Raw genomic sequence first — 12,500 nt, 5'->3', positions numbered from 1 at the left:
GGGGAAGGGCAAAGAAGACCGCAGACGGAGTACAGTCTAGGGGGCCAGAGACTACAAACCTCACTCAAGGAAAAAGATCTTGGGGTGAGTATAACACCAGGCACATCTCCTGAAGCGCACATCAACCAAATAACTGCTGCAGCATATGGGCGCCTAGCAAACCTCAGAACAGCATTCCGACATCTTAATAAGGAATCGTTCAGGACCCTGTACACCGTGTACGTTAGGCCCATATTGGAGTATGCGGCACCAGTTTGGAACCCACACCTAGCCAAGCATGTAAAGAAACTAGAGAAAGTGCAAAGGTTTGCAACAAGACTAGCCCCAGAGCTAAGAGGTATGTTCTACGAGGAGAGGTTAAGGGAAATCAACCTGACGACACTGGAGGACAGGAGAGATGGGGGGACATGATAACGACATACAAAATACTGAGAGGAATTGACAAGGTGGACAAAGACAGGATGTTCCAGAGACTGGACACAGCAACAAGGGGACACAGTTGGAAGTTGAAGACACAGATGAATCACAGGGATGTTAGGAAGTATTTCTTCAGCCACAGAGTAGTCAGGAAGTGGAACAGTTTGGGAAGCGATGTAGTAGAGGCAGGATCCATACATAGCTTTAGCGGAGGTATGATAAAACTCACGGTTCAGGGAGAGTGACCTAGTAGCGACCAGTGAAGAGGCGGGGGCCTGGAGCTAGGACTCGACCCCTGCAACCTCAACTAGATGAGTACAGTCAAAATTTTCAAAGAAAAACCAGTCATTTATTAACTGCAGGGCAGTGTCACTAACATACTTGCTAGTTACAGTTCTGGAGAAGATCGCAAGGCTTTGCCTGAGAAAACTAAGAGTGATTTAAAGACCAGTGAAATCCTGCGCCGCGAACCTTTTGGAATTTTACGAGAGTTAAGAGATAAAACAAGAAAGACTAGGCTGAGTGGACTGCTTTCAAGAAAGCCTTTGATGCGGCACCCAACCGGAGACTAATCCACAAAATAGAATAAACAAGCAGTAGTAAAAGTACTAAAGGGAATCTGGGGGTATTTGAAGGACAGGAGAGATATTGGGAATGTTATAGAAGTGTCCGAGTAAGAGAGTCGTTAGTAGGAGTCTCAGGGATTGGCAGGAGGTCCCAGGGTCATTACTTCACCTAATTTATGTTAATGAACTCTTAAAGAGAAGATAATTATGCCACAGATGTAAATAAAGTGTCACTTAAATTCAATACTTGCAAATGTAAAGCAATTTGAATGAGAGAGAGAGAGAGTGAGAGAGAGAACAGTTCAGAAGCGAGACGCAACAGACATTGTACAAGCAAAGAGATTTGGAATTAGGCAGCTGGCCTCTCAGGAGCTACCTCCCACACCACCTGTCCCTCCCACACCACCTGTCCCTCCCACACCACCTGTCCCTCCCACACCACCTGTCCCTCCCACATCACCTGTCCCTCCCACATCACCTGTCCCTCCCACATCACCTGTCCCTCCCGCACCATCTGCTCCCCCTCCCCCCACTCCAGCGGTGAGGTTCGTAACATGAAGACGTTAGCGAGCACCGTGATCGGAATACTTGGAGAAGAGTCCGAAATATTCTGATTGTGGTAGGAAAGGGAACTGAAAGTCTTGGTTGTGGAGAAGTGATTGTAGTGGTAGATGGGTGGTTATTATTGTGGTAGTTGTGGTAAAGGTGGTGGCAGTTAAAGTAGATGTGTGGTTATTGTGGTGGTAGTAACATTGATGATAGTGGTGACCATTAAGCGGATTCATTGTGAATTGTTCCAGCCACGATATTGTGACTTTTTTGTAAGCTTTGGCTGCCCTTGACACCAGTCAGGTGGCAGTACGCTGGTCATGTACCCACTTTTGTTGATTAATATAAACATCTCTCCGAAATTAAGAATTTCCCTGAGCAATGTAAGTACATGTGGACGCTCATAGCGTCAGACTGAAATATTTACCTCCTCTCTTGATCATCTCACTGAGGATGGCCATAAAAATGAGAAATGAAAAAGAATCGTACACATAAAATATCCTGCAGCTTTTATCAAATTTATCATTAAAGGCTCCATAAAATTCGCTTCTCTTATTAAAAACCCAAGAGAAAGTGAGGGACTTAGTCTTGTTAATTTTGTTACTGAAGCCGGCGATGAAAAAAAAAAAAACTAGAAAACGCTTAGAAAAAACTTAAACACGATAAAATATTGCAGTTTCCGTATATTTTTTCTCTTTATTAAACAGTTAATGAATCAGTAAGGTTAGTGACTGTCATCTGTGGAGAATTATGCTCAGTGATTTATATCAACGTAAACACGTCTGGAACTACACACCAATAACCCATACGTAGGAGAGAGGAGCTTGCGACGACGTTTCGGTCGTCTGACTTGGACCATTTACAAAATCACACAGTGTGACTTTGTAAATGGTCCAGGTCGGAAACGTTGTCATAAGCGTTTCTCTCCTTTGTACGGGTTGTTTGTGTATTCCAGTCATTGTATTGTGTATTGTTCCAGTCACGGTATTGTACCTATTTGTTCTTTACTTCTAGAGCTGGAGATAGCAATGTTATATCCAGTTCTAGAATTGTTTATATATTGCTCTAAATTACTACAAGCACTAAATGCCCAAATGAATACCCTCTGAATACCCAGGTGGAATACCGTGGAGGGTATTCAGAGGGTCAATGCCAAGCGGCCCGGTCCATGACCAGACCTCTTAAATGAATGGTCTTACATCTAGAGTATGATAGGTTTAACCTTTAACATGTTGGACAGATAAACCAACAGGATACCTCAGCAATATGACCGAAAGATCCGCTTAGCTGGTCATCACATGACTATAGACACGTGTCATTCAGGATCCTTACATAGCTTTAAGCAGAGGTATGATAAAGCTCACGGTTTAGGGAGAGTGACCTAGTAGCGACCAGTGAAGAGGCGGGGCCAGGAGCTTGGACTCGACCCCCGCAACCTCAACTAGGTGAGTACTTGTTTTCATGGTGAATAAGACACGTGTGTAGTACCTGAGTATCTTTACTGATGGAGATGTTTCGCCAACTAATGACTTTTAAATCCTATACAGAGAATATATACTGGAGACGGTGGACGAAGTGGATAGATAATTTGAGGTTTCCCTCCCTCAACTATGGTGAATCAATATACCCAACTTTTACACGTGTCCTCTTCATCGATTGCCAATACAGTATATAGTTACCATAACATTTCTTTTCCCATTTCCTGGCTAATAAAATTCTCCTAACATCTACAACTGCACATGAGATATCCAAGAATGTGTAAGTAAACTGTTAAGTACTGCAAGTGGCGAGATACTCACCTTATTGACTCTGACGCCACAGTATGATGGATCATCCTTGTCAGTAATAAGCGGCAGTCGTAGTGTAACGTGGTTGGAGCCGTCACCAATGACCATACATTCCGGCTTGCGGAAGTCCCGCGAGTGCACCGCACCTGCGGAACAATGGCAGGTCAGAGGCCACGGGGGTAATGACTCTATTAACCAGCAGAATGGAAAACAAAAACAAGGTCATTAGAAAGCAGAGGGAGGATATCAACAGTGAGAGAGAGGAGGGGAGAGGTAGGCAACGATTGAGGACGGAGTATAGAGCCTCGGCTGTTAAAGGCAGTGAAAGAGAGAGTACAGAGCCTCGGCTGTTAAAGGCAGTGAAAGAGAGAACTGAACCAAAATCTCAGAAAAGAGATAAGATTTTTGTTCAGATTTTTAACTTCGGAGGGTTAGCCACCCAGGATAACCCAGGAAAGATAATCGAGGGACTGTCTGTCTTATTTCCATTGGGGTCCTTAAACTTTTCCCCCAGGATGCGACCCACACCAATCCACTAACACCCAGCTACCTGCTTGCTTACTAGGTAAACGGGACAGTAGGTGTAAGGAAACACACCCAATGACTCCACCTATCGAACCACAGACACTGTGTGTGAGGTGAAAGCGCTGCCTACCAAGCCACTAAATTTTATATTAATTAAAGAAGATAACTTGTCTGCTACGATCTGCTAGATGAAAAAATATCATTCTATCAGAAAGGGAAAGAAAACTAACATTCAGAGAGGCTGGTGTCAACCTGCGCTGCGCTGCTCTGAGAAAAACTTTCCCTGAATCCTTCAAATGATGCCTTGCAACATTGTGTAACTGTACCTACATAAACTTAATACCTAGAAAAGTAGAAAATACACGTCCTTACACCGTTTAATACACAAATATGACATGTGCATTACTTTGCATCAAAGAAAATATTTAGTTGATTTAAGATTGTAGTGAGTCGTCGGAATGAGGACACTGACACACCTAGAATCCCTTCCTCCAAACCTCCCTCATTTCCACCTTCCCTCCCTCACTAGTCTTCCCACAGGAATCCCTCCTGAATCTCACTTGAGCTCCCTTACCTCTTCCTCCTGCACTAACACCCACCTCTATACTCGTGGTTCTTGACGTAGACATTGATGATCATGTAGCCGGCCTTGCACGACGCCTCTATATTAGGCGTGAAGTCCTCGTCCACTGACTGGCTCACCACCTGTGGAGACAACAACACAATGGTCAGTGGGGAGCCCCAGACACCTGGACACGCAAATGACTAATTGTGGAGAATTTGGCAAGGGAGAGGAGGGAATGGAATGAATTTGAGAAAGGAGAGGATGGAGTGGGGTGAATTTGGAAGAGAAGGAATTGTGATGAATTTAAAGAGGAGAATGTGGCCAATTCTGGGTGGAATAAGAGGAATGATAATTTGGGGTTCAGAAACCGTAAAAAATACGAAACATTATTTTAAAAATATATAATGAAAGGATTGAAATCGTCAATAAAATGGATAGAAAGGAGAATAAAAATACTTAACAATAAGGTTGCTAGGAACGGGAAGGCATGGGATTAAGGGAAAGGATAAGATTGATTAGGAGCAATACGAAATTGGAAAAGGAAGAAGAGACGAGAAGACGTCAAGATTGATTGCAGGGAAGAGGGGTAAAGGGATGGATAAGAAAATACCTTAAATATAGAAGCAGCACGAGTAGACAGCACATAGATCTTAATGATATGGAGACATCGACAAACTTTGGAAAACAACACTTGTTTACAGTTCTGTATGTTTATTAAAGGGAGCTTGTCAACAGGAGTGGCTTCATCAGTCTTAATGAAGATGAGGCCGCTTGTGGAAAATCTGTCCCCGTAATAACTATCCAGAACTGTACACAAGTGTCCTTTTCTGCAGATAATATATAAGAACTTTATTTTTTACTTATTATTTTATAAGCTCAGGGTAGAGTTTGACAATGTTGTACCCAGAGAGAAACGTTGTTTCAGTGACCAACAATGCTGTACCCAGAGAGAAACGTTGTTTCAGTGACCAACAATGCTGTACCCTGAGAGAAACGTTCTCAGTCAACACTATGCCTCAGTATCTAAAAGGTAAATAAGAGAGGAAGAGCAAGAGGGGAATATTGAGTGTAATTAGAGTACAAGATTAATGAAAACATAAGACAAGTAGTTAATCGGAAAGGGATTAAGACATGATAAATGATGTAGCTACGAGTGAAGAAGATAAATGATATGGTTGAGAGAGGTAGTAGAAGATATTAGAGAAGATATTGAAAGTCAAGATGAAGTGTAGAAACAAAGAAGAATATGGATGGCACGAGTGAAGAATACGCCAAAAATTATGTAAATTGGTAAGAAAATAAAGAGAACTAAATGCAATCTGATATATATATATATATATATATATATATATATATATATATATATATATATATATATATATATATATATATTAATTATATATTATATATTACATATTAGTGAACATAAACATCCGTGTAACACACAAATTCAGTTAATTCATGTCTCGCTGGTATTGTAATTTTGAAATGCTAGACAAGAGAAGTTAATATTTCTGTGTGCTGGAAGTCTCGAGAGCATACAAGGATTATAAATACTCCAGGAACAGTGAGAAATATGGCTTCTGTTATGAAATGTTGCGCAACCCTCCTAAAGGGGAAAGAGAGAGAGAGGGGGGAGGGGAAGGGGAGAGGTAGAGGGGGGGAGGATGAAGGAAAAAGCAAAAGTTGAATACTAGTTGTTAACTTGTGAAGAAAACCGCCATACAAGAAGAAAGCCAGCCAGCTTAAACACACACACACACACACACACACACACACACACACACACACACACACACACACACACACACACACACACACACACACACATATCATATTCATATACACACACATACACACACACACACACACACACACACACACACATATATACACACATATATATACTCATACATATATACACACATATATATACTCATACATATATACACACACACATACATATATATACACACACACACATATACACACACACAAACATATATACACACACATATACACACACACACACACATATATACACTCATACATATATACACACACACATACATATACACACACACACACACATATATATATATATATATATATATATATATATATATATATATATAATAGGAATGTTAATGCTGGGTTAAGTTTAAAATTCCTTAATTATCTCTCTAACTAACCATCTTTCCATTTATGGTCCATTTTCCCGTTCTCTCTCCATTCCCTCTCTTGTTTTAGTATGGCATTTTCACTTATCCATCCTTCTCTCCCACCCCTTGCCTCTTCCAATCTTCCTTTCCTTCCCCTCCATTGCTTTACCATGGAGCAGTCCCCAGTGGTTCCCTCTCCTCTTACCTCCCTGGAGGCAGGTGAGCCACTAGGCAGGTCATTCGGTTAAATGATCCTCCACCATCACTTCAGGGATCTCCAGCCCCCTCCCTATATTAAGTTAGAGGATCAGGGGGAGGCATTTTTCTCAACCCTCTCCCCCCGACCTTCTCCCAACTTTAACTCTTATCAACTACCCTTCCTCCTCATAATTGTTGTCGTCTCCTCTCCTTCCACACAACCCTCTTTTCCTTCAAATGTCTCTTTTCTCTTCCTTATCATGCTCCTTACCTCTTTACTTCTCTTGTTTCACTTCCCTCTCACTTCCTTCTACTGTTCCTCAACATCACCATCTAATCTTCCTACTCCACCTCCTGTCTAACTAAGCTTTCCCTTTTTCTCCGCCACCTGTTTCTTTAATTACTTCTTCACCTTTTCATACAGAATTGTTTTTAACCCCCTACAAACATGTAGAAAAGACCAAACAGTAAACGAAATACATTCCAGAAACAGAATATTGTGAACCACTAACAACTAGAAGCTCGGGAAATACCTCCATTCAACGCTATCATATAGTCAGTCTTCATGTTAATGAAATACAATACCAAATATTTGATGAATGGGAATCATGTGTAATACTTTGCTTTCTTTTAATGCCGAAATGTTTCGCCTGCACAGCAGACTTCTTTAGTTGAATAATGAGGTGACTTGAATAATGGAGACAGAAAGAAGTGAAGTGGTAATTTTAAGGTATTCAGTCCCTTAATCTTCTGCATTAATTTCCTAACGAAGTTCTCATTCTTAATTCTTAACTCTTTCAGTAAACTTACAGTATACCTGGAGGGGGTTTTGGGGGTCAGCGCCCCCGCGGCCCGGTCCGTGGCCAGGCCTCGTGCTGGATCAGGACCTGATCAACCAGGCTGTTAATACTGGCAGCACGCAAACCGACGTACGAACCACAGCCTGGCTCGTCAGGTACTGATTTTTAGGTGCCTGCCCAGAGCCTTCTTGTAGACGGCCAGAGATCTATTCAATTCAATTCAATTCAAATTCAATTCAATTCAAAGTTTATTCTCTATAAGGATTACAATGCTGAGTTTACAGAATTTGGTTATTGTGTGGTTTACATGTAGTAAAATAATGATTACAGAGTGTACCACTAGAACACCTAGCATGGCTAGGCATTTCGGGCAGACTTAGTTTAATTCTTAATTTTAAAATATTACAAATTATGAGGTAAGTTGGTATTATGGCTAAGTGACTAAATACTAGTTTGTGAGTTTAGCAATGTGAATGCTTTTGTTTTGGCACAGTACATAGTTTCAGTATTGGAGTATCACAGGATTCATTTTTTAAGATTGAGATTAATATTTCTGTTTATGGTCAAATGGGTGAGTGAGTGTAAGTGTGAACCACCAGGTGGTATTCGTATAGTTAGTTGACGGGGTGTATCAGGGAGATAAGATGTTTTCTAATGGTAGTTTTGAAGGTGATGAATGTGTCTGCAGTTCTAGAGTTCTCAGGTAGGGTGTTCCAGATTTTAGGGCCTTTGACATACATTGAATTTTTGTAAAGGTTTAGTCGGACACGGGGAATGTCGTAGAGATGTTTGTGTCTGGTGTTATGCCTGTGGGTTCTGTCACAACTATCCCCGTTATGTATGCTTTGGCCCCCGACATTGCGTTGTCTCTTAACGTACTCGTGATGCCCCTGCTATACAATGGGGGGATGTTACATCTTACAAATGCTACTTCTAGTTAGATTAGTCCAGGTCAGGTTTAATACATCTTATAACAGCCGCCCAACACCCGGGTACCTATTTACATTAGGTTCCAGAGAGACAGAACAAGAGGCCACACATGGAGACAAACTTCACTACTTGATTCAAAAGTAAAGCTCGTCGTAGTGGCGAGAATTCTAAGAATCAACAATGCAAGCCGACTGAAGGTTAAGAAGCTGGCTGAGTACACGCACTTGACACACTTAGTGGAGGACGAGTAGCGCCACTTTGGCAGGAGAAGCTTAACAGAAAATGGAACATAGAGGAACCAGGAGTTAGTCAGCGGAAACTTCTGTAATTGTTCAGTAGCACCACTAAAGTTACCTACTAGTTATCAAAGGTATTTGAAGATAGACGCTTAGCCTGTTTATAATATGCGTTACGCGTATCTGTGTGTGTGTGTACTTACCTACTTGTGGTTACAGGGGTCGATTTATAGCTCCTGGTCCCGACTCCTCCCTGATCGCCACTAGGTGTGTGTTTTCATCTACGTATTTGTGGATGCAGGGGTCAAGTCACAGCTTCTGGCTCTTGGCTTTTGTGTGTGTGTGTGTGTGTGTGTGTGTACTCACCTATTTGTGGTTGCAGGGGTCGAGTCCTAGCTCCTGGCCCCGCCTCTTCACCGGTTGCTACTAGGCCCTCTCTCTCCCCGCTCCATGAGCTTTATCAAACCTCGTCTTAAAACTGTGTATGGTTCCTGCCTCCACTACGTCATTTTCTAGGCTATTCCACTGCCTTACAACTCTATGACTGAAGAAATACTTCCTACTATCTCTCTGACTCATTTGTGTCTTCAACTTCCAATTGTGGCCTCTTGTTTCTGTGTCCCCTCCCTGGAACATCCTGTCTTTGTCCACCTTGTCTATTCCACGCAGTATTTTATATGTCGTTATCATGTCTCCCCTGACCCTCCTGTCCTCCAGTGTCGTCAGGCCGATTTCCCTTAATCTTTCTTCATAGGACATTCCCCTTAGCTCTGGAACTAACCTTGTCGCAAACCTTTGTACTTTCTCTAGTTTCTTGACGTGCTTTATCAAGTGCGGGTTCCAAACAGGTGCTGCATACTCCAGTATGGGCCTGACATACACGGTGTACAGTGTCTTGAATGATTCCTTACTAAGGTATCGGAATGCTGTTCTCAGGTTTGCTAGGCGCCCATATGCTGCAGCAGTTATCTGATTGATGTGTGCTTCCGGAGACATGCTCGGTGTTATACTCACCCCAAGATCTTTCTCCTTGAGTGAGGTTTGCAGTCTTTGGCCACCTAGCCTATACTCTGTCTGTGGTCTTCTGTGCCCTTCCCCTATCTTCATGACTTTGCATTTGGCAGGATTAAATTCGAGAAGCCATTTGCTGGACCAGGTGTCCAGTCTGTCCAGGTCTCTTTGAAGTCCTGCCTGGTCCTCATCAGATTTAATTCTCCTCATTAACTTCACATCATCTGCAAACAGGGACACTTCTGAGTCTAACCCTTCCGTCATGTCGTTCACATATACCAAAAATAGCACTGGTCCTAGGACCGACCCCTGTGGGACCCCGCTCGTCACAGGTGCCCACTGTGATACATCATTACGTACCATGACTCGTTGTTGCCTCCCTGTCAGGTATTCTCTGATCCATTGCAGTGCTCTTCCTGTTATATGCGCCTGATGCTCTAGCTTCTGCACTAATCTCTTGTGAGGAACTGTGTCAAAGGCCTTCTTGCAGTCCAAGAAGATGCAATCAACCCACCCCTCTCTCTCTTGTCTTACTTCTGTTATTTTATCATAAAACTCCGGAAGGTTTGTGACACAGGATTTGCCTTCCGTGAATCCGTGCTGGTTGGCATTTATACTCCTGTTCCGTTCCAGGTGCTCCACCACTCTCCTCCTGATAATCTTCTCCATAATTTTGCATACTATACACGTCAATGACACAGGTCTATAGTTTAGTGCCTCTTTTCTGTCTCCTTTTTTGAAAATGGGAACTACATTTGCCGTCTTCCATACCTCAGGTAGTTGCCCAGTTTCCAGGGATGTGTTGAAGATTGTGGTAAGTGGCACGCACGTGTGTGTGTGTGTGTGTGTGTGTGTGTGTGTGTGTGTGTGTGTGTGTGTGTGTGTGTTTTGCGCGTTCGTGAATGTGTGTATAGTTGCAGCAGCAGTAGCAACTTTTTTCTTGGTTTTACTAAATATTCTTTGTTTCACTGATATTTTTTCTCTATTTCCATTTAACTTTCCATTTACCTTCTCCGCCCCTACCTCCCCTTCAACTGTTTTCATATGCTCTACAATGATACCCCCCCCCCACACACACAAACACAAACAGGAAGTGGACGTATAGAAAGCATTTTGGCAGTCTATCGAGACAAAATTTCTAGCTTTTCCAAGGACTGAAAAATAGTTTTGTTTTAACTAGACTATTGAGGTATAGAAACAATTATTATATGTTAACGTTTATTGTTCTCTTATGTATGCCTTCTTGCGCTCTCTCTCTCTCCCATGAAGAGTTCTATAACCAGTGATCTCAGCTCCCCTGCCTTCCCTTCCTCCTCTCTCTTTCCACAGTTCTTGAGGGTATATTTAACATTCTTGTGGCTGGCCGAAATACCAGTGTAGGGCGCCACAGGAGCTGGGATATTCTAGCTTGATGTTCTGCTGTGGCCAGACTTTGTGCGTGAATCATGCTGGATTTAGTTTTGTCGATGATCTCTTAATATCGCCTTGATGATTAGCATTTGAGTACAAATTAGTATACGAATGATCTGCAAAACTCTTAAGCGGAAGTTGCAAGGGTACTGGAGTTATCCGTGTTTCAATGAGACGTGATGAGAAGAGTTGTGAGCACTAGGCAGTGATAACGGCATAGACAAAGCCTTCTGGTGTATAGAATACAGAAGACAAGATTTTGCTCCGAGGGCAGTTGTATGTTTCCTGTGAGTCGACACAGCCCCCCCCCCCCCCAAGAAAAGGATATATCAGCCAAAATAGTTGACACAGCACTTGCGGTACCAACTAATCATTGGCAGTGTGAAAATACAGGCGTCCCTACATTGATCATTACAATTTAATAACAAATTTTGTGATTTGTTTTGGGAAGCGAGAATTTGGGAGTTCGGGTGAGCTTTAGAAATTACTTTTGGCTAGGCTGAAAGTTTCTAATGCAAATTTGAATGCACCTGCAATATATAGCTACCTTATTCCACATGGCACTTATATTGTGAAAACAAAAGCTAAGTTTCCCTGTCATATTCTCTGAGGATGGATTTCTAACATGAAGTTATGAAATCAGTCAATCAGTCTGAATTCGGAGATTTCAGCAAGGTAATGAGGATTTCGCAATGGATTTAGTAGCTACGGTGGCTTCAAAGATTTCGCTCCAACAGAACTGGAGTTGTAAAGTAAAAGGACACAAGTGCAACTAATGTGACATTTTATTGTGGGAACGTTTCGCTCTCCAAGAGCTTCGTCAAGCTGTTACAAACAATACATGGACACAGAGGGTATATATAGGCTCAGAGTGAGGTGCAATATTAGTGGTAGTAGTAGTAGTAGTAGTGGTAGTGATATAAGTTGTAGTAGTAGTAGTAAAACAATATGGTAGAACAATTAACTCACACATGAGTAAAAGGACATAAAAGCTATTACTTGGGTAACATAAAAATATGTTAGACAAATATTTCCACTGGAGACTGGATAGACAAGGCCTGTTTCAGTGTTCATTCTCTGTAATGTGCTTTGTGTAGTATTAACAGGAGAGACTATGTGATGGCAGGGTTTACTGTTTTCAGGAGGATTCTTGCTAAGACTTCAGAGATGGTGAAGCTGCCTTTGTTTTGTTTAATTGTATTCGAAACAGCGATTAGTGCTGAATCAAGGCACTTGCATCTGCCTTGTAACGGCTTGACAAAGCTCATGGAGAGCGAAACGTTGCTACAATGTCACATTACTTGCACTTGTGTCCTTTTACTTTACATATTGTCGGTAATTCTA

At 42.1% G+C, this 12,500-nt stretch overlaps 1 protein-coding gene across 1 annotated transcript in view; it reads right to left on the bottom strand.

Moving 5' to 3' along the window:
- Positions 1–12,500, bottom strand: part of LOC128702021 (uncharacterized) — a 286,203-nt gene that overhangs the window by 81,800 nt on the left and 191,903 nt on the right. The window contains exons 2-3 of the mRNA XM_070101420.1: positions 4,444–4,549; positions 3,332–3,465 (exon numbers count right to left, since the gene is read on the bottom strand). Of these exons, the coding sequence (XP_069957521.1) occupies positions 3,332–3,465; positions 4,444–4,549 (240 nt within the window). The remainder of the gene's footprint in view (positions 1–3,331; positions 3,466–4,443; positions 4,550–12,500) is intronic.

This window comes from Cherax quadricarinatus, chromosome 77 (genome assembly GCF_038502225.1).
Source record: "Cherax quadricarinatus isolate ZL_2023a chromosome 77, ASM3850222v1, whole genome shotgun sequence".
Classification (NCBI taxonomy): domain Eukaryota; kingdom Metazoa; phylum Arthropoda; class Malacostraca; order Decapoda; family Parastacidae; genus Cherax; species Cherax quadricarinatus.
This window is presented reverse-complemented; position numbering and strand designations above follow the sequence as displayed.